This window comes from Lutjanus erythropterus, chromosome 4, assembly GCF_056507025.1.
Source record: "Lutjanus erythropterus isolate fLutEry1 chromosome 4, fLutEry1.hap2, whole genome shotgun sequence".
In the NCBI taxonomy this organism is placed as follows: Eukaryota; Metazoa; Chordata; class Actinopteri; order Lutjaniformes; family Lutjanidae; genus Lutjanus; species Lutjanus erythropterus.
In genome coordinates, this window is record NC_139320.1 from 47302274 (window position 1) to 47325083 (window position 22810).

General features: G+C 37.8%; 1 protein-coding gene across 1 annotated transcript; it reads left to right on the forward strand.

The window, feature by feature from the left end:
* Window positions 1-7220: 7220 nt before the first annotated feature.
* aipl1 (aryl hydrocarbon receptor interacting protein-like 1) lies at window positions 7221-21604 on the forward strand. Its single transcript, XM_084716639.1, has 6 exons — window positions 7221-7597; window positions 12399-12578; window positions 17989-18177; window positions 19259-19435; window positions 19530-19671; window positions 21337-21604. The coding sequence occupies exons 1-6, from the start codon at window positions 7493-7495 to the stop codon at window positions 21534-21536; spliced, it is 993 nt and encodes a 330-aa protein (XP_084572765.1). The 5' UTR covers window positions 7221-7492; the 3' UTR covers window positions 21537-21604.
* The last annotated feature ends 1206 nt before the right edge of the window (window positions 21605-22810 follow it).

The following is a 22810-nucleotide window of genomic DNA, read 5'->3' on the forward strand; positions in this document are numbered from 1 at the left end:
TAAAATAACTACATTTGCTAAATAAATATAGTGGAGTGAACACAATGGGAACAAGACTTGTCACAGCTTGCATGTGACCTTGTGTGCTGCATAGTGACCCCCACCCTGCTCTTACTGCATGTTCCTCTTCCTTTTAGATCTGCTAAGTCAGCTCTATGTGTCAATCTGACAGCCACGAGAGATGAAGGATTTTTTTTTCTCCCTCTTGTTCTCCCTCCGTCGCCCTCTCTGAGCCTCATTCCCACAGCAGGAGCACAAAAGGTTTACACATCCATAAACATTATGCTATGTGCGTATATGCTGTGCGTCATGGAAGGAGCCCTCCCCCGTGCGTTATGTATATGAATGAATGGCTCTTACAGAGAGGATCGGCTCCTCCCCAGGAAATCCATGACTGTACTTTCCAGAAATAGAGTATGACTTGCTTAAAGTGGAACTAATACATCAGCGAAGGGTTTCCAGCAGGGCTAAATATGATGGAGGCCGAGGTGTACCTCCTGCTGGTAGGTCTGCTTGTAACTGAACCTGTTCTCTGCGCCTGTAGTTCAGTAAACTGGCACACTGGATTTCCCACGCTACAATGTACATGCAGCAGATCCAAATATGCATGCACGTAAACGCACACACAAACACAAATGCATCCCGACACGCACAGACAGAGCAGAAGAGAAAGGTGTAGGTGGTTTGACGCAAGCATTATGAGTCACTCTGACACAAAGCCTGCGTTACAACACTCGCCATTGTCATAGTATTACCTCTCCAACAGGTCGGATGGATCGCAGCTCTCCCTCCCCTCACAGACAGGACAAATGACCCAAGGTGAGGACACTGACACAACCTTAAATCACCAAACCAGCACCGTATTCAGCACTCCACCTCCTCTTTCAGTTTATAATTACAGACAGGGGTCCAACAATGAAGATTAATCACACTTTTCTTCTTTTTCTTTTTAACTCACAGATATGATAATGATGTAAAAGGCTGTCACTATAGCAACACGAAACTGTCATCCAAGAGAAGCATCCTACCATATGCCCAATTTTTGCACAGAGCAGGATAGAGGAGCAAAATCCAGAGAAAGGAGAAAGAATTTATATGTTTTTAAAGTATTTAACTGTCATTAACATTATAATTTATATTGTTCATGAATGCACCACCTCGCCACCTCAGTGGGGTGACACTTTGTAAGTCACCGTGGTAAATTATGAAGACCTGTATCAGGTTGGACTCAACAGATGCACACTACAGGTATAAGTCCTGCCATTAGTTGCTCACTTCAAGTAGAAATCACAGCATTCCACTATCTATGTTTTCATAGTCCCCGGGAAACAACAACAACGTCTGAACTGCAACCTACACGCTGAAAAATTAGCACCGGTAAATTAGCACCTGGGATGCTAATGCTATGAAGGTAAACAAGCTAACAGCTGTTACCTTTTCTTTTGCACTGATGAAGTCATTTCACCAAAACAAGTTCCCTTAAACACTATTTTGCAGCAGCACCATCGCTGCATCCTGGGCTTAGCGCCACCCAAGACATTTGTGTTGGTTTACAGAAATGCAAACACAGCAGGTCATTTTTTCCCCTAGAGCAACATGTGTATTGTATGCGTATTCTCCATCGATGAGCGCTGTGTTTGTATTTGAATGTTTCTGTATGACATAAAAACATCTCAAAGGGCTTTACAGGTCCACATTAGCAACTATTTGATCATCTTGGGCCAGATGCACAAAACACCTTAAGCTAACATTTTTCTTAAAGTCCAATGTTTCCTTAAGAATTAAATTGGTTGCACAATACCCTTAAACACTCATTATATAATCCTGCCACTAGGGGTCTCTCTCACCTTAAAGCAATGTTTGATGACACTGTTTTCTTTAGTTTTTAACAACTGGTTGTTGCTAATGAAAATCTATCAGACATGACTCAGGCGATGTTTACATGTTGCTAAAAACGTAAAAGTTTTTCCTTTGCATTTTAAAACAGCTCTGCATTCAGATGACAACATTGCAATGATGAACGTCGTGCACACAGATCTGCAAAAATAACTGAAAATGCTGTTGTATGCACGCCAGGCCTGTAGGTGGCAGTATAAGTTCATTCATTCATTCATTCATTATCTTCCGCTTATCCGGGGCCGGGTCGCGGGGGCAGCAGTCTGAGCAGGGACACCCAGACTTCCCTCTCCCTGGACACTTCTTCCAGGTGTTCCGGAGGGACCCCAAGGCGTTCCCAGGCCAGCCGAGCGACGTAGTCACTCCAGCGTGTCCTGGGTCTTCCCCGGGGCCTCCTCCCAGTGGGGCATGCCCGGAACACCTCCCTAGGCAGGCGCCCAGGAGGCATCCGATATAGATGTCCAAGCCACCTCAGCTGACTCCTCTCGACGTGGAGGAGCAGCGGCTCTACTCCGAGCTCCTCCCGGGTGACAGAGCTCCTCACCCTATCTCTAAGGGAGCGCCCCGCCACCCTGCGGAGGAAACTCATTTCAGCCGCTTGTATCCGAGATCTTGTTCTTTCGGTCATGACCCAGAGTTCATGACCATAGGTGAGGGTAGGAACGTAGATTGACCGGAAAATCGAGAGCTTCGCCTTTCGGCTCAGCTCCTTCTTCCCCACGACAGACCGGCGCAACGACCGCATTACTGCTGCCGCCGCACCAATCCGTCTGTCGATCTCGCGTTCCATCCTCCCCTCACTCGTAAACAAAACCCCAAGATACTTAAACTCCTCCACTTGGGGCAGTACACCTCCTCCTCCTTGAACCGCCGCCTTATCGTGGTGGAGGGGTTTGAGAACCTAAATGATCTTAGGAGCTATGTTGTCGGGGGCTTTGCCCCTGGTAGGGTCTCCCAAGGCAAACAGGTCCTAGGTGATGGGTCAGACTAAGAGCGGTTCCAAAGCCCCCTATGGCAGTATAAGTTTGTACTGCAAAACCACAGAATAACAAATGTGCCTGAGCACAAACCCCTTTCTTCCACAGAGTGATAAGCATTTAGTGCATGTAACTAATGATTGTAATGATGCAGCAAATGTACGAGCATTCATTAATTCAGTAGAGTCAGCAACACAAACATAGCTCAGTAGTCCACTATTGCTCCAACTCCCGTGTGGCTATTTGACTGAAAAAGTAATATGTATGCAGAGGACATCGCCATTTTCACAGGAACCATATATTGCCAGTTTACACAGCAAAGGCAAGAGTGGCGTTTTCAAAAGATTACAGTCTGGAACATGGTTGCAAAAGTTTGCATTTTCAGACCCCCAAAATGCCATTATTGTGTGAACAAACGGCCAAAAAGCAACAAAAGTTTACTGTTTCAAGTTGAAAATGTTGTCATGTTAATGGCACCTCAGGCAGAAATTATGTTCATGGACATGGTGATATTAAAGTTTTATTCATGTTTCATTTAGTCTTGTTCACCAACTTCCCTCCTCGCTCTGTGACATTTCTAACACATCCTGTTATGCCTTTGATGTCATAGCAACTAGCATCTAGATGGCAACAGCCGGTAAGAAATGCACCGTGAATAAATTACAGGTTTCTCTGCGTTGAACATTGTTTGAAATATTGGGCTAATATAACATATGTCTACCATTTTAAAACATTTAATGCAGAAAGGTTAGCTCTAAGTCTTCTCCTGAATGTTTCCATAAAATGTCAACTTAAGGATGTGAGGTTTTCTCCTTCTCTTGGTCTACGTACTGAAGGAAGTTGGTTAAACCATTGGACAAAAGACCTTAAGAACTTTCCAAAGTAAGGAAAAAATTACTCTACTTTACTGCAACACTGCAGAGTTTATGCAGATTAATGATTAGTGTTTGGTGTAATAATTATTTTTTTTTTTTTGCAAAAGAGATTACAGTCTAAAATAGAAGGCTAATTATTATTAAGCCTGCTTCATGTGAACTAGCTGGGCTGTAATGTTAAAAGTTACAATCACAGTCTAGTTTATATAGCTTAAATACTTGCAAACTGTTTCATATCAACAAAAACTGCCTTTTCATGTGCAATTGAAATAAAAATACAAATCTGTGCCTGACAAAAGCACAGACAAAACCAATGCTCAGCTAGCCACTTTGATCAGGGGACCAGAGACCAATTCGAAGTAAAAGAAGAGTTACTAAGTTTGTGTCCTGTGCACAGCTAACTAAATAATGTATAGACACTACTCTTAAGATGAATAAAAATGCTTTAGTAAATTAAAAAAGTCAATTTTCAGAAATATTGTGCTTGTTGTCGTACTTGAACACTGAGGTATCCTCTTGAAACAACAGTACGAGTCATGGCCCCAGTCCAATTTGAGACCCTTGCTTAAATGTGCAATGAAATCAATAATAAATAAATAACTGGTTAGAAGAAGATGTATTCTTTATAACGAATGACTACAAGTGATACAGGAAAACAGTGCTGCAGATCTCCCGAATAAAGTCTCCTAAAGTCCAGACATGCCAAGTTGATTTGAAATATGTCATTTAATGTAGATCCTTGGCTTGGAGTCACCTTCATCGCCGTGTGGTGTTTGTGCACAAGTGAACAGGATGTCGGGGCTTCAGGAGACTTGTATTACACCAGACGAGCAGTATGGAGTATAAAACCGGTCACCATTCACTTACATTGTTTGGGAGATTCTGCTGCGCTGTTTTCCTGTGAAACTCCAGCAGTGTTTTGTGGACTAAAAAACTAAACCCGACCTTCAATCGACGTCAGGGAGAGTAGATAATGAATGAATTTTCACTTTTGGATGAACTACCCTTTAACTTCAAGCTATTCTTGTTGAATACTTTCCAAATAATCTCTCTTTTTTTTGGCCAGAACAGACAAGTTGTGACCTCTTGGATGAAGGTGATAACACGAGCACCAGCGCGGGCAAACAAACGGTCTCCATGGAAACAGAAGAACTTTACTGCTGTAAAATCTTTCAGTGCAGTAAATGCAGTAAGTTTCCTTAATTAAAAAAAAACATTTTAAGGGATCCTGAGCAGCACCCTGAAGTAAATCCCTCAGCAGGAGGAATTAAGCATGTAGTGTCATATTTAAGGTATTTTGTAAAACCGGCCACAAACCCGAAATGATCAAGAACAGAAGGACCCACTCCAGCTGCACTGCCGACCTCTTCCACAAGAGAGCGTCCAGTCTGTTCACTGCCTGTGATTGGAGAGCTGCCAAGTACATACCAAACTGTTGCCCAATCCTGTTTGTCACATCAGTGGAAAAAAAAGGCAAACTTGATAGTATGTTGCAGCATTTTCCAAGGATACAGAGGACTTATTTGAACAGAGATAAGACAGCAGCCTGGCCTGATAATTCCTGATGAAATACCCTCTGCTCCACGTTGCTCCACAGAGGAAACACAAAGCTGTAAAGTTATACAATAGCGAGCACTGCCAAGGAGCAGTTATGGGGTTTTCTATTTGTGCAATTAGTACGGAATAAGGCATTAACACTGGGTAAGGTTTGAGAATAATTGCCTTCTCAAACTGCTTGCAGACTTTGTTAGCAAACACTACAGGAGACTTGGATTACACACACTCACATACACTCTCTCTCTCTCACACACACACTGCCCAGATGGGAGACAGATGTTTAATAGACAAGGTCACAGAGTCCATACAGTAATTGTCTGCCCCACCATTTCTCAGTATTCTCGGCGTTGTTCAGATCACCACATCCACATAAATCCAGGAAATTTCCTCTGGAATGGAAACCATGTCCTACTCTCACAGACCTATTTGTGTTTGTTTTCTTTCTTTCTCCCTTTTCTTCCTTTTCTCTCTCTCTTTCTCTCTCTCACACACACACACACACACATTTTTCATTCTCATCTCATGGTACATTCAAGATTCATGACCCACGCAGATGTGGTGTGTAAAAACATTTTAGTTAATTGGAATAAAACTGAAATCTGAATCTGAAACAATATTTTGCACTTACAAAACTAACTGACGATACATACACTATAACACTATAAAATAAAATATACAGGGAATGTTTTTAGGTTTAGTCTGTCAGTTTGGACAAATTTGTCAGGACTACAAGCATGAATAGGCATTGCTGCATAAATAAAATGCTTACTGAGACTGAGATGTAACTGTGTTGTGTTTGCATTATAATAACTACTGAACTAATTAAATTTAGCCCCTGACAAACATCTCCTATATTATAAATATAAAAATAAATGAAAACTAATACTGAAACTAATAAACGCTGCTAAGGCAGTTGGCTTGATTGCTGAAACATGCATCCCCTGTGACAGAAATGCACTCACAGACCCTGAGATGGTCAACTATGTAATATGCACCTTTCAAAAATGCAGTCAGGTCAGCTGGATGCACCGCCACAGACCACCTCACGAGGAGAGGAGGTGAGCAGATAAGACTCATGCTACCGCTGGGACTTGAGGCTGGAAAATGAAATGGACAAAATGGGACTCGGGCTGGCCAAAGAATGGGAAAACGGAGACTGTTGCCCCCACACAGAGAGACCTGCTCTACCACAACATTGCAAATCCAGCTGTTGCACTTGACGGACGGATCACATTCTAAGCTGACAGGATGCAACACACAAGACTCCAGCAGGACATTGATGGTGCTTCATGCACAAACTCAGTCAAAGCTGATGGTCAGTTTTTCCCTCATGTTGACCTTTTAATGTGAAGTTATTGACCATATTATTATCATGAACTCTTTGCTGCTGTTTACATTCAATGCAAATTCAAAAAATGCAACACAAAATTATTTCGGGGGGGGGGGGGGGGGCATGTATATGTAAGGCAAATATATTGTTCATTTTATTTGATCAGATTCTGCTCTGAATTTAATCAATTATCTGTATATATGTTGTATTTTGTGTGAAGCATGGATGAACTACAACTCATTGATTCCATTGTTCAGCCCTGTGTTGTATAATGATAATAAATGATACAGATTCGTTGATCCCTTGATTGATTGATTGGATGGAACTAAAACTGAACATTTTAAAACAATAAAAACTTAACAGAAATGAGCAAACTCTGGAAACAGTATGAAAAACTAAACTGAGTTGAAAAAAAAGGAAATAAAAAAATAAAAACTATGGAAAAATACAAAGCTATAACAACCCTGACACATATCCCTAACACACTAACAACAACAACAACAACAACAACAAACCTATATAAGTCCCTCATTTTGAAAACTGAACCCACTTCACATTTCTTTCCTCCTGACTCTCTGGTTCTCATCCTTTCTGGACGTTTCTGGAGTACAGCATTCGGAGAAAGTGCTGATGAAGATGATCCACAATGTGACAGACAGATGATGAAACATAAGGAGTAGAAGTTTCTAATCTCATTATCCCTACCTCACCTAATCCACCAGCAACAACACCTCCAAATCATCCATGCCCTTTTATACATGTTGTGCTCCACACATCGTACACACAGACCTGCTCACAGGATTTATGTACGTATGCGTGCTAATAGAAGGTGAGCCATATCAATAAAGGAAAAAAAGATGTCGGACATGCAGGATACGCTGCTGCTGGGCTCAGAGGGAATCAAGAAAACCATCCTGTATGGAGGAACCGGAGACATCCCAAAATTCATCGCTGGAACAAAGGTACTGTAGGCCTTCACCACCTGCTTTCACCTTGATTCATATTTTTCTTGTTCTGTTTTTATTGTTATGCACCAACATACCACAGAAAACCTACATGGCTATAAACCACCATCCTGATTCTGATTCTTCTGAACACTCTCCATTATATCTACAATATCACTGATAGACACACACCTATTTGTCTTTATGTTCGTTGTCTTTACGTTGGCTTTTTATACTTTTACCTTCAAACTCCCATCCATCAGTCCCTCCAGGATTATGTAGGTTTTTTGGGGGGAATTTTTGCAGCCTGATTTCACAGCAGCTTTTTGTGAAAAATAAAAATAAAAACATGATGCAGGCTGCAATGTTTTTAGGTGTCTTTTGCAATGAAACTGCAGGAGCAAGTGAAAATTGCAAATAAAAAGTTGCACTTGTTTTTGTACAATTTGTTAAAAAAAAAAGGCAAGTTGTTCCAGGGAGAATAAATCTGCACTTTGTTCTGTATGTACCTTACCAAAAAATCTTAGGATTACAAAAAATATAACAAATTATGCTTCAATTTTAAATGAAAAAGTGCACTGGGGAGTCATTCCACAAAGAAGCAAAATCATTTTGGAGCTGAAACTTTGTCAAAACAGCAGGATATAAAAATGCACAGAGCGTTGACAAATGTCAATTACAATGATAAACTTTGTGTTCTTCTCAGTACCCATGAGATAATCAAAAATACAAAAATGATATGAAAACTATGATTGGCGGAACTTGTGGGAAAGTATGATGATTGGTCAAACTTGTGGAGAAACTGCGGTTACTGGACAAAGTTGCAAGGTCATGCAGAATTCACTACTTGGTTTCCCTTTCCAAGAATGATAATCTGATTGCTCAAAATAATCCACAGATTTTGTTGTGAGCAGTTTGATGTAGGAACTACTTTCTCTCTGTAGTAGAGAAAGACCAGGTCTACTTTTTTCCTGCTTGAAAGAAAGTAGTTCCTTCATGAAACTTCTCACAACAAGATCTATTGAAAGATCTTGAGGAACCAGGACATAATTTCTCAGAAGAAACACTTTATTTATTTATTTATTTATTTAGGTACTTGAAGCAACAGGACTTGTGCCATTTAGTTCCAATATATTGGGGAGAAGGCATAAACCTGATATCTCCAAAACTCTGCAACTCACACCAAAAACATTTAGATGGATAAATAGCACTACAGGCCACCAGAAAATATGTATATTTTTGATTTGGGGGTGAACTGTCCCTTTAAAGACTGAGACGTGTGAATCCACAGCTATGACACTGTACAGTCCATTTACTGTGCAGTAAATACATCTGACTGAACCACATTTCAGATAGAAGTAATAGCAGCTTTCCATTTGAAGACAAATTAAAGAGGATGATTAAAAATAAATCCCACAAAGCTTTAATGTCTAAATTAATTACAGGTACTAATAGAGTTTGACATATGCATTTAATTATCATCATATGACCATGGTGATACAAGACAGAGCAACAGTCTGTGTAAACTGTGGTAGAATGAGTGCAAAGTATAAAAAAAACTGCAGAACGTGCAAGCAGAGCCTCTATTTTACAAACTTGTCTTTGACTATCAAAAGGACATAACATAACAAATATGTTACATTTTAATATATAAATCATCTAATGAAGGATCAGTTCAATAGCAGCAGTCAATCAAAGGAGTTTCTGTTTGTCCAGATTTTTTGTCTAAGTTATTTTAAACTCCTCTTCTGTTCTATTCTGTTTTGTTCTGTTCTGTTCTGTTCTGTTCTGTTCTGTTTTGTTCTGTTCTGTTCTGTTCTGTTCTGTTTTGTTCTGTTCTGTTCTGTTTTGTTCTGTTCTGTTCTGTTCTGTTCTGTTCTGTTTTGTTCTGTTCTGTTCTGTTCTGTTCTGTTTTGTTCTGTTCTGTTCTGTTTTGTTCTGTTCTGTTCTGTTCTGTTCTGTTTTGTTCTGTTTTGTTCTGTTCTGTTCTGTTCTGTTCGGTTCTGTTCTGTTCTGTTGCTCAGGGCTCATCATCAACTCTCCAAGTTTGCAAATTTTATGCATTTTCCCTCAACTGATGAAAAAGCTAACAGTCAATTAATCATTACTCATTTTTTAGACAAAAGATGTTTTTTTTCTCAATTCCCAAATTTCTTTGGTCATTTTAAGTTTCCCTAAATTACAACTTTTTAGTTTGTTAAATTAAGAGTGATGAATTGATTAATGATTAATGATTAACATCCTTACTCTAAACCTGTGCTGCTGCAGGGTTTTATTTGTTGCTGATACATCATTCTTTTCATTGGCTTATTTGTGATCCGATCAATGTATTGATTACAAAAATGCAGACAAAACTGTAGTCAGTACTCAACTGTTTTTGTAAAAGTAACTAAGCAGATTACATAGTGTAATGCAAGTACAAGTAAAAGTACAGACTTGAAAACCCATTCATAAAATTACAAATAACCCAAAAACTATTTAATTGCAGTAATTTGAGTATTTGTAATTAGTTACCTCCACCCCTGGTAGAATATTTGTGTTTGAGCATGATGTATTTTACATGGCTCGGTTAAACAAAGTGTATCCATTAACAAGTATGAATACATTAAAGGTTATTAAATTATTAACAGCTTAGTTGACGACTGGTAATTGAAATTGTATCATTAAAAAGTGTTATCAAGCCATCTCTATGTGTAACGTCTCTTTTTGTTATTTTCTGAGTGACTAGAGATGTAAAATTGCATTTTTTTATTTTTTTTTTGCTAAAATACAACATGCAGTATGCAACAGATTTAAAGTAACAGTGTTTGTCTTTATTGGCCTGTTGAAAGCACAGCCTTGATATATTCTGTGAAGGTCTGAAAGGGTTTTTGCTCAGTCGGCTTCATTACTTGAGATTTGTGGTTTTCATTTTCCTGATTTGTGCCAACGTATCAACTCCACAGGAAGGGTGAAGGGATGCACATTTGTGTTGTTGCAATTCCCACCGGCAGCCAGTAGAGGTTGATAGAAGACGTATGTTACTCAATGCTCCCTTTAATGAGAACAGTATTTCCAGGGTTTATTCTCTACCCTCTGAACCATCCGCATCATGTTTGACAAAATGAGTCTAACACGAAGAACACTGTTATACAACGAGGGAGAGTACTTTTGAAAAAGGGAAGCCTCAACTTCTTTGAGAGAGCAACTCTTTTTGACACGAGGCCATTCTTGAATTTAAAAAATGATTTCTTATTTATTGGAAATCTTCTCTTTACTGCTTCTTAAGGTGACAACAGAGGAGGCAAAGGTGCGCACATTCTTAACTCAAGAATAAGTACAGATACTTGTGTAAAAAAAACAAAAACTGTCTTATTAAAGTAGAAGTGCTGAAAAAATGACATTTCTACTGACTGCAAATCTGATCAAACTTCACTTTTTCTCTGCAGTTGAGTCTCTTTCTCTTATTTGTTTAGTCTTGTTATGTCTTTTATGTTATTTTCATTTTGTTACATCGCTTTTGTCTTGTTACGTCTTTTACATCATTTTTGCCTTGTTACGTCTTTTACATCATCACTTGTACATCTGTTTTGTCTTGTTTGGTATCATTATGTTTTTGACATTGTTTTCAACTTGTTACATCTTGATGTGTTTGTCTTGTTAGGTTTTTTTTGTCTTGTTATGTCTTGATATGCGTTTTACATCATTTTTGTCATTTTGTTTTTTTTATTTTGTTTCATCTTTAATGTCATTTTTTTGTCTCGTCATGTCTTTTACATCCTTTTCATCTTGTTAGGTCTTGTTACCTTGTTGTTAACATGTTGCATCTTTTAGGTCATTTTTGTCCTTGTTTTCATCTTGTTACATCTTGTTTCATCATTTTCCGCCCGTTACATCTTTTGATTTTAGCCTTGTTATGTTGTTTAAGTCATTTTCCTCTTGTCATCTTGTTTCATCTTTTACGTCTTGTTAGGTCTTGTTTTGTCGTTTTTGTCTTGTTATGTCTTTTTTACATCCTTTTTGTCTTGTTACATCTTTTTCATCCCGTTACGTCTGTTGTGCATGATATGAGGTGGTGGACACACCAAGGAATCATCTTTTCTATGTTATTGTCTCATCCATTTAGGTTGATGGTTGAAAATGATGCAAAAGAAAAATAATCAATAATTCTCTTCAAATGCGTTAAACTAAAGTAACTAAAATAAAGTTTTGAAAATATAAAGAGCAGAAAGTACAGATATTTGTGTTCAAACGTAGAGTAAAAGTAAAACGTCAGAAAAATAAAAACTCAAGTAAAGTACAGAAACAATCACACAGGATTCAATTATACTTGATATCAACCCAGTTTCCTGACATCCCTCCTGACTTGTGGTTCTGTATATGAGGCACTGTAATCATGAAATATGGAAGAAGCTTGTGAAGAGTAGTTTTAACACCATAGTGTGTGTGTGTGTGTGTGTGTGTGTGTGTGTGTGTGTGCGCGCACAATTCTGTTAAATGGTCTCTCTTTCCTTGGATGTTATACAACCATGCAACCTCGGCATGTCTGTCTCTCCTGTCTGTCTGTCTGTCTGTCTGTCTGCCCTGTTGAATAACCGAGCTGTGTGAAACTTGTGACATAACATTTTTGTTGAGAATGACAGACAGTTGTGTTTCCTCCCCTATTTCAACAAAACATGTTACACTTTGCCCGTCACGTATATTCTAGTATTTGTGATCACCTTCATTTCACTCAACTATTTGGCCTTTCTGATTATCTGATCAGCCTTTTCTCCACCTTTTGTCCACACTGTGTAGTTTTAATAAGAAGTTCCTCTCTGTGTGGTTCTTTTTACCCCAGGTGACGTTCCACTTCCGCACCCAGCTGTGTAATGATGAGCGTACCGTGATAGACGACAGCAAAGTGGTGGGGACGCCCATGGAGATAGTGATCGGCAACATGTTTAAACTGGACATCTGGGAGATCCTGTTGCCCTCCATGAGGATCGGTGAAGTGGCCGAATTCTGGTGTGACACCATTGTGAGTGCTGAATTTTATTTATTTATTTATTTTTTAATAACTAAAACATGACATAAATCACCAGAACACTGAATCAAACCTATACGTCCTAATAAATACAAATACACAACATGTGTCACCACAACCAATATATCAACAAACCTAACAAGAAAGTAACAAACGTAAAGCAAATATAATCCTATGAATATATCAGAACAGGGCCGGGCTGAGGATTTTGGTGGCCCATTACAAGATTTTGCTTGTGGCACCAAAACACTCCCAGTGTCTCCCACAAATCAAACACACTGAGCCTCGTGCAAGAACCACTTGTATGAACTGATCTGTTCTTAAGTGGGGCATTTGAGTGATTTAAGAGAACTTGTGGCATTCACCAATTTTCTCGTGTTTTGAATTTTCACAATTTCCGAGTGGTCCAGACCTGTTGTAGAGTCATGTGCAGTCAGTCTGCTGTTCTCCAAACTGAAGTTTTTCATTAATGACTGTATATTTCATTAGTTTAAAGACATTTTGAGTTTGAAAAATAAATTACACTTCATAATTATGTCAACATTATCCTGTTTGACTACATTTCAAATTATAATATCATTACAAATTTACATATAAAGTCTGTCATCATTAATTCAAGTGTCTGTCCAGGTCAACATCCTCATTTATTCTGTCCTCTTTCTCCGTGATGGATCACCCTCGATCGCCCCTTTCTGTGGCTGTGGCGAGTCTTTTCTTTTTTCCTCCCAGACAGTTCCTCTTTATTTCAGTGACAGTCCGACCCTCAGGTAACACTGCATTAACAGCACTCGCTTTTCCCATTTCTCTGCTTTAGCAGGTCTTTTAATTTCACTGCTGATGCTGTTAAAATGACAGATTTCCCTTTATGGATCTCTAAAAGCAGAACGTCAAACTCCAAACTCATAAAGTTCTTCTTTTTTCTCTTTGATGTCATTTTCATGAATGAACACTTCCCGACATATGGAGCAGGAAGCACAGCCTTATATTATTGGGGTGTTAACTATGCTAATTTACAAATCTCATGTCACTCAAATACACACAGGTGGATCAGTTTTCTGAAGTTATGAGCGTTTGTTGAATCTGACGTGGCGACGAGGCCTTCGAATGAAAAAAGGACAGAAATTGAAGGCATGAAAATGTTCTTGCGTGAGGCCCAATGTCCATAACTGCATTAACACACACAATTTACTTGTTAGCTATGTTATCAATGTTTTTTGCAGCATTAAAGTTAATTAAACTGGACATAAATGCAGTAATTTTCACCTGGCAAGCTGCTGTGGAAGTAATGAATGTATTATTAATTTTAGCTGATATGTTTTTCATTAGAACAATCTTGATTTCTTGCTATTTGCTTGCTAGCTAACCTGCATTATCATGGCTACATAATGAGTTATCAAAGCACACGAGTCAACTCAACACTGTTCATCATTTTAGAGGCAAAAACAGGGATTTTAAGTCCAAACAATGAATTTAACTACAGATGATTTTATTTTTAAATATTATATACATTATTTTTAGATACAATCTCAAAATATTTAGGAACTTTATCAAAAAATGTCATATCATCAAAGTCATTATTTTGAGATACTTCATAGAGGAAACAAGTGTTTTAGCTTTTTGTCACTGTTAACAGAGACTCCAGTCTGTAGTGTAAAGCAATTACTAACATCAGGCTTCATGAAATCTGCATTACACTTAAATAACCTGATTTTCCAACAGTTCAGACCAGCCTCCAAATCTAACCTGCAGCTTCACATGATGTAGCAAGCAACACACAAAGTCACAGGTAGCCTCCTTTAACCATCTTGGCCCTAAACAACCGTATAGAAAAGAAGAAAAAACGTGTTGAATTTCTTTGTCTTTCCTTTCAGGTCATCATTTCCTTTTGCAGTAAATCCTTCCAGAATAAAGTGATGTTTAAAAAAAACATTAAACATTCTAAAATTATTAATTTTCAAGGAGTCCACACTGGCAGCTTTAAAAATAGATATCTTCTCTAACAAAATAATCAAATTAATAATATAAACATTTTTGTCTGAAACATCGTCTAATGCAACAGAGACAAAAAAAAAAAATCACTGTACATTCTTCAAGCTTCCTTCTAAAAGTCAGGATCAATATTACTACCAGACAAGATGGACAGTTGACTGTTGTAAAATGTGTTTGACAAAATATAAGTTCCAGGTGTTTTTTCTTTTTTTTCTTTTTGATTTGTTGGGTACTCTGCAGTGTTTTTAAGCACAGTGAATCAGAGTCTCCTCTGACAGGTTTGACTGTTCACTTCATGCAGACTGACGTCACTGTGCAGCTGTGGAAGTTACAGACTCTGCTTTCACTAACAAGCACGGGAACAACAGTAAGACAAGTTTTATGAGCGTAAGTTCTACTTTTAGAGGCTAAACATAAAGCACGGGCATATTGCACTCTCACTGATGACTCTCCTGTTTATGAAATAGAAAATTAACAGAAGAGCAGACAGAAAATAAAGGAGGATGTATCACTGCTGCACAGGGCTAACAGTGAACAGAGTGGGAATCTGAAGACCACTAGTAGACTCATGATTAAGTACCTTCTTAGGTGTCCTTCCAGTGAACAAACAATGGTAAAGTGCCCGCTAGGGTGGATTTCCATCAGATAAAACATGATAAATTGTCCTTTAGGGTGCTCTTTCAGTGAACAAAACATGGTAAAGTGTCCTCTAGGGTGGCCTTCCAGTGGATAAAACATGGTAGTGTGGCCTGTTTTCCCATAAATGCATCATGACTTTCTGCACACTGGTGCCCCACCACATACAGCTGGTGCCCTTATAATGTCTTCTGCCCCTGTCCCTCAGACAGAGTCCACCACTGCTCGCAACATTTTCAAAACTGGATCAACACACTGAGGAGGAAACACTCACAGAAAGAAAATAAGCATATATGTGGTTTAAAACATTCATGTATTAATACTGATTCACTTTAACTTTAGTTTCACTTTGAATTCCCTGTTTATTTTCTTTGTGAATGTCTATATAACATAATGAATATCATATATAATATATTGTGTATATATATATATGCACCTGCACTTTATGTAATCTATAAAGTATATATTATGTCTGTGTTTCTGTGTGTGTGTGTGTGTGTGTGTGTATGTGTGCCAGAGACAGATGGGTTGAGGCATACTGTCATTAATCTGCGGCAGCCTCACTTTTCTCTAATCGGCTCTGATTCCTGCTGAATCAGCACCACTGACTCCCTCCACTCTGATTAGATGCGATGGGGCTTAGAGCGTTTATTCACTCCTCTGAACAACATGGCTGCAGCACACACTGCACTGCACATGTGCTGCAGTATCACTCCCATCCAGCGGAGGGCAAACTTGCCATGTTACTGTAAACTGAGGAAATAGACTGGATCTAATGTGAAACAACTCATTTACATCTAAAAAAAAAAAAAAAAATTAATCAGTTAAATATAAAATGAATCATATTTCCTGTGCAGGGTAAGTACAGTATGATCTATATCACCATGTTACTATTAACCAAGTAAGTCTATGTATAGGACAGATTCTTCTCTTGTTTTCACGTCCATTGATTAAAACAAGGAAAATGTAAATTTGTAATAATAACATACTAAATACCTTATTTCTTTCTGTTGTGCCTGTAGTGATCATTTGAATGTAAAGATTACTTTATAAATATCAAAACTATTTGGAAATTTTGAAAAAAAAGTAAGAAAAAAATGACATTAAAGTAGATGACATATCATGAAAAAAACATTGCATTTAACTTCTAAACGTATAAACTATTTAGAACAAATGTGTGCACTTTTCCCATCTCTCTGGCTTTTTTAGTTCCATAATACCAGTGATAATCATAAAGTAAGAACACTGGTGAAAAAAGTACTTAGATATTTTACTCATATGTAAAAATGCCACAGTGCAGAGATACTCAAGTATACAAGTAAAAGTTGTGCATTTAAAATATTATGTAAGTAAAAAGTACAAAAATATTAGTATCAAAATATACTTAAAGTGCCAAAAGTAAAAATAACCACTCTGCAGAATGGTAAGTTAAAGGCTAATACATATTATATTTTTGATAGTTTGTGAATTTCCTCCATTGGATCAGTAAAGTCTTATTGATATTTTGTATCATTAATCTGAATCGTGTAATAACAAAGTGCTAAATACCTTATTTCTTTTTGCTATGTCTATAATGATCATTTCAATGTAAAAACTACTTTAGAAATAGTTAAACTATTTGTACTTTTTAAAAACAAAGTTGTAAGAGAAAAAATAAAATTTGCTTTGGTGAAATATTATAGAAAACCACTAAATGTATAATTTGTTTAAAATAAATCTTAATGTCTAAAAAAGAAAAACAAAAGATGTGTAAAGTAAAAGCAGTAATACCACAGTGCAGAAATACTTAATTATATAAGTAAAAGTAATGCATTTAAGTGTTACATAAGTAAAAGCACAAAAGTATTAGCATGAAAAGTATCCTACTTAAAGTTAAATGAAAGATATTCTGCAGAATGGTCAGTTAAAGCAGTGGTTCCCAACCTTTTTTCCTTTGAGCCCCTCTACTTGTATCCAGTGAAAGCTGATTAATTCCAAAGCTTTACCGTCCCAAATAAAAACCAATTAAATTGTTTCCATTCTTAGACATATTATATTTGGTAAATGTCTCTTTTTAGTATAAGCTTAACATGTTTATTTTAACAACCCAACAAAGTTGGCTTATGCTATCTCATCCATACCAAAAGAACAATGATTCATTATCACAGAGTTTGAGAGGTCACACGGTCTACAAACTAACCTGCTGTTTTACATTTAACACAAAGAAATGTATCTTTTTAAATAGTTTTGACTACAGACTTTTTTAAAAGTTGGGATTTTAGTTAACATGTGCAAATCTAATTGTGATGACCTCAGAGCAGACAGAAGTCCTGGCGACCCCCTGTGATTTCTGGCACCCCCCTAAGGGGGACCCAGACCCCAGGTTGGGAACCAATGAATTAAAGGATAATACACATTATATTTTTGGTAGTTTGTAAATTTCTTCCTGAGGATCAATAAAGTCTTAATGATACTGTTGATTAGATTTTGTGTTGTTAATCTGAACCTGGAAAGTAACTATTAGCTAAAGTTATAAAATGACTGCAGTAAAGTAAATAGTACAATATTTCCCCTTGAAATGCAAAGTGGAAATACTCAATTACAAGTGACTCAAAACTGTGCTTAAGTACTGTACTTAATAATGGAAAAACTCATAAGATTGGAAGGATTTGAAAGCCTGCAGTTACAACATGACATCAGACATTAGAGCCTGACTTTATCTGACTTTTTTAAGAGGCTCAGATGTCCAAACCTCCTTCTGTTTTAAATGTTGACTCTTGTCATCCTCTCTCCTCTCCAGCACACTGGTGTTTATCCAATTGTGGCCAAGAGCATGAGGCGCATCGCAGAGGGCAAAGACCCAGTCGAATGGGCCATCCACACATGCGGCATGGCCAACATGTTCGCCTACCACACCCTCGGCTACGACGACCTGGATGAGCTGATGAAGGAACCAGCGCCTCTCTACTTTGTCCTGGAGCTGCTAAAGGTGAGAAAGAACAACGACCACACAGAAATGTGTGAATCTGTGTCAAAGGGAAGATTCCCCAGCAAAAACGCTGCGTGAACCAGGACAATTCAATATAAAAATACAAACCCCAATTCCAAAAAAGTTGGGAAGTTGCGTAAAACGTGAATAAAAAAAAAAATACGATTTGCAGCTCATTTTCGATTTGTACTTGAAAATAGTTTTAAAAAAGACAAGTTATTTAATATTCCAACTGATAATTTGATTTGATGATTTTCTGTATGTATAAAATCATTCTGAATTTGATTCCTGCATGTTTCAAAAAAATTTGGGACAGTGGCAAGAAGACTGGAAAAGTTGTGGGACGCTCAACAGGTAAACAGTTTAACTGATGGTCTGACAAGTCTATATTTCAAATTATTTTTCAGTATGAAGTTAAAAAGCCAGCATCTGTGAAGGCCCCATTAATGCTGGAAGGTGCGTACAGGTTTGGAGCAACATATGCTGCCATCCAGACATGTTGTGTAGTTGTTTTGACAAAAACAGTAAAGTTTATCGGTTTCAACATTAAAAATCTTGTCTTTCTACTGTATTCAGCTGAATATAATAATATTAATAATAATAATAATAACTTTATTTGTATAGCACTTTTCATACAAAAGGAATTGTAGCACAAAGTGCTTTACAATCATAGCTAAGAGAATACCCCCCCACCCCCAACCCCACCCACACACCCACACACAGGATCACACAAACCCATACAATCAGCACTCATGTTACATCATGATAATGAGGAAATTAGATAGAAATTAGATGAGGAAACACAGGAGATAAATTTAAAATATTAAAACAATAAAAGTATAAATAATAAAAATAAAAATAAATAAATAAATAAATACATAAAATTAGAAATTTAGTTAAAAGCCAGACTAAAAAGGTGGGTCTTAAGTTTGCCTTTAAAAATATCAAGGTTGAAGGTTGAAAGTGATTTGCAAATTATGTATTTTTACATTCTACACAGTGTCCCAACTTTTTTTTGGAATTGGGGTTTATAGTATAATTTGTGAAAACTGAAAAACAGCCTCCCTTCTATGATTGACAGGTGCAGCAGCCCAGTGAGTACAACAGGGAGACGTGGGCTCTGAGTGATGAGGAGAGGCTGAAGGTCGTCCCTGTGCTGCATGGCCAGGGGAACAAGCTCTACAAACAAGGACACTACCAAGAGGCCACGCAGAAGTACAAGGAGGCCATCATCTGCATCAAGAACGTTCAGACGAAGGTGGTTACCTCAGACACGTGGTCCAAACCAGAATTTTATTTGCTTTTATAAAACAGTATGTACGGACGTGGACCTGAACCACTTTCCCCTTCAGGAGAAATCATGGGACGTCCCGTGGCTGAAGCTGGAGAAGATGGCCAACACCTTAACGCTCAACTACGTCCAGTGTCTGCTGCGCATGGAAGAGTACTACGAAGCCATTGAACACACCACTGACATCATCAACCAGCATCCAGGTTTGGCACTGACATCAGACATTGTATTTTAATGTGCATTTTTAAGTATTGCATCAGAAAATTGTCTATTTGCCAGCCAATAGTGCCCATTTATGAACTTATGAAATGTTGAGTACCTCAAAGTTTTATGTCAGAAATATAAAGTATGGGTCCCCAGCATTATGGAACTGCCAGATGCTAACTGACATATGTTAGGCAATTTGCATAGTTGCATATTCCACCTCCTGTTGGACAGTCAAATTAGAAGCTTTAGGAGAGACTGAATCGATTAGGTTCCACAAATAACACAGAACAATTTTTAATGTTAGCTAGACAGAACGACCACTTATGTTAGCTACACAGACCAACGTTTAACGTTAGCTCCACAGACATTTAAGTAGCTAGTTCTTAACATTAACAACTAGCTACATAGAAATCCAGTTATAGCTGGCTACCCTGTCAATACTACTGATACTACTCTGCTACTTACTGCTACTAACGGCTCACTTAAAGTTTGAGTGTGAAGCATGAATAAAATGCATAATAAAATACATTTAAATGTCCATAATTTTGCTATTAATCTAAACATGCATTGAAGCATAACAAAAGAAGACAGAGCTGGACAAACAATTAATAAACCTACAACAAACAAACATTATATTAGGCTTAACAGTTACACAATTTGGCATTGGATTAGGTTACTGATTACAGTTTTGAACAGGTAATCTGTAATTGTATTGGAATACATTTTAAAAGTAACCCTCTGAACCCTGGACATGACTCAGGCAGAAATCATATTAATATTAACATTAAGTTATGTTTTTTAACATTTGCCAACTCACTTTGATGTATCTGACGTGTTTTTCAGGAAATGATAGCAACTAGCAGCTAGCTAGGAAAGGTTAGCAGGAACCGTAAAGTTACCTTGGATAAGTAAACAACTCAACAATATGTAACTTACGTCTGATGTATTTTAGACATTTTAATGCCGAAATGTTCCTGTCATATCTTTAATACATGAAACAAACAAAAAAGTCATATATCCATGGTGTTTTCAACATTGTTTTTCACTGTTTGAGGTTCAGCTGGCCCTCTTTTAATTAACCTATTGCGCTCTCTTCTTCTGCAAAAGTATGTTTTTCCTACTGGAGAATTGGTGCCATCTACTGCTCATTTTGATAAACTAACTAATAATTGCATAATATTAGTGGATGGAACTAAGCATTCAGTTTTTCTTTGGCTAATTCAAAATTTGGGTGAAATTTGAGATAAATTTGGAGGGAAATGTGAGTATGGAGTGCAGAAAGGCTTTCTTTTCTAGGCAGATAATCACGTTCCGGCCTGGTTGGTATATGAGGGTAAAAGATTGTCATGCTGTGTAAGCATTACAGCCTCACACTTAATTCAGCCTTTAATAAGCTGGGTGTGTTTTCGCTGTTTTTTAATGGTAGCTGTAAATGTACAATTCATATGTCTATAAAAGTCTGACCCTATAAAAGAGCTGGATCCTGTACTTCAGCACGCTCAGGCTATACTTGCGTTCACAGATGCACATGTGAATCTGACTAATTTGTTCCAGACGCACTCCCGTCTTGTTGATTGAACACTACAGAGCTGCAGATGTCCCTAAGATGAACGTCCGCTGTCAAACACGCGCTCTCTATGTGTTTGTATTATGTCTTCCAGGTGTAATGAAGGCCTTCTACCTGCGAGCCAAGGCCCACGTGGAGGTCTGGAACGAGGCGGAGGCCCGGCAAGACTACAGCAGGGTGCTGGAACTGGACCCGGGAATGAAGAAGACTGTCAAGAAGGAGCTGGCTGTGCTGAACATGCGCATGGAGGAGAAGAACCAGGAGGACAAGAGCAAATACAAGGGCATGTTTTAACTGGGGCAGAGGTTGGAGAATGAGAGAAGCGATGGGATAAAAAGAGATTAAAATTGTTAAATCATGAATCCACGTGTTTGGTTTTACCTTTAACCACCACACCCATCTCCCCGTGTTGACTTTCCTGGCTTTGAAAATTTAATAAAATATTTGGAAATGATGTAAACCGTCAAGCCTGTCTTTCTTTTTCCTCCAGTCCATCATTTCATTTCCAAGGACTTTCCAACCTTATAATCTTATTTAATGTGGTTAATATTTCATGTATTTGTTTGTATTGTATTTATTCTACTACATCCAGCAAGTACTTAAACATGCATGCTAACATGCTAACATGCAAGCTTTTTTGCTTTCTCATCAAGAGTTAGATAAAAGGAGATATCTTTAGCATGTCTGAACACTAAATATGTTGCTGGAACTAGCATTAGCTTTGCTTAGCTTAGCAAAAAGACTGGAAACAAGCAGAAACAGTTAGTCTGGCTCAGTCCAACAAAATCCACCAACCAGCATCATTATAACTTGTTGATTAGCGACCTTCAGAGGTGCTGATCTATGGATTTTGTTACTTTTGGACGGAGTTAAGCGAGCTTTTTACCCTTGTTTCTACTCTCTATGCTAATTTAAACTAGCCAGCTGCTGGCTGTAGACTGTGTACAGTCAAAAGGAAGGTATCAGTCTCCTCCAACTCTCAGGAATGAAAGCAAATAAGCATATTTCCCAAAATGTCAACAACTGTCTTTACTACTGTTCTGATTTATTATATTGCTTTGGAATATGTCCTTGTCATGTATTGAAAAAAATCATCCATTCATCCAAATGGCACTACCATCATTGTAGTTTTTGAGAAATGTCACATGTTGCCACTGTTTTCATTAAATTATGTCAAAGAACTGGAGTAATGCTTTAAAGTGTTATTAACAGTTACTAGTTGTCCATGGTGGAATGTAACACAGTGCATTTACTCAAGTACTGTACTAGACAAACTAAGATTTTTTGCACACAAAACATATGAAAATTTTTGTTTCTGGTTTCTCAAATGTGAGGATAATTTCAATAATTTTAATTTATTTTCATTCATTTTTGCCAGTGGGGTTTCTCAGAGTTACTGCAGGGGGACCACCAAGTTAATGTTTGACACTTTCGTTTTCCAAACATTGAAGTATGTTTGAAAATATACATTAACATGAGTCCAACATATTATTAGCAAAAATAAATCAGCCTGTTTGGAAAGAATGCCCTAAACATTTAATACTGTACTTTAATACAACACTGACAAA

Coding starts and splice junctions, on each gene's coding strand:
- aipl1 (XM_084716639.1), top strand. CDS start 7,493: ATGTCGGACATGCAGGATACGCTGCTGCTGGGCTCAGAGGGAATCAAG. Junction 12,579..17,988: donor AATTCTGGTGTGACACCATT/GTGAGTGCTGAA, acceptor TCTCCTCTCCAG/CACACTGGTGTTTATCCAAT. Junction 18,178..19,258: donor TTGTCCTGGAGCTGCTAAAG/GTGAGAAAGAAC, acceptor TATGATTGACAG/GTGCAGCAGCCCAGTGAGTA.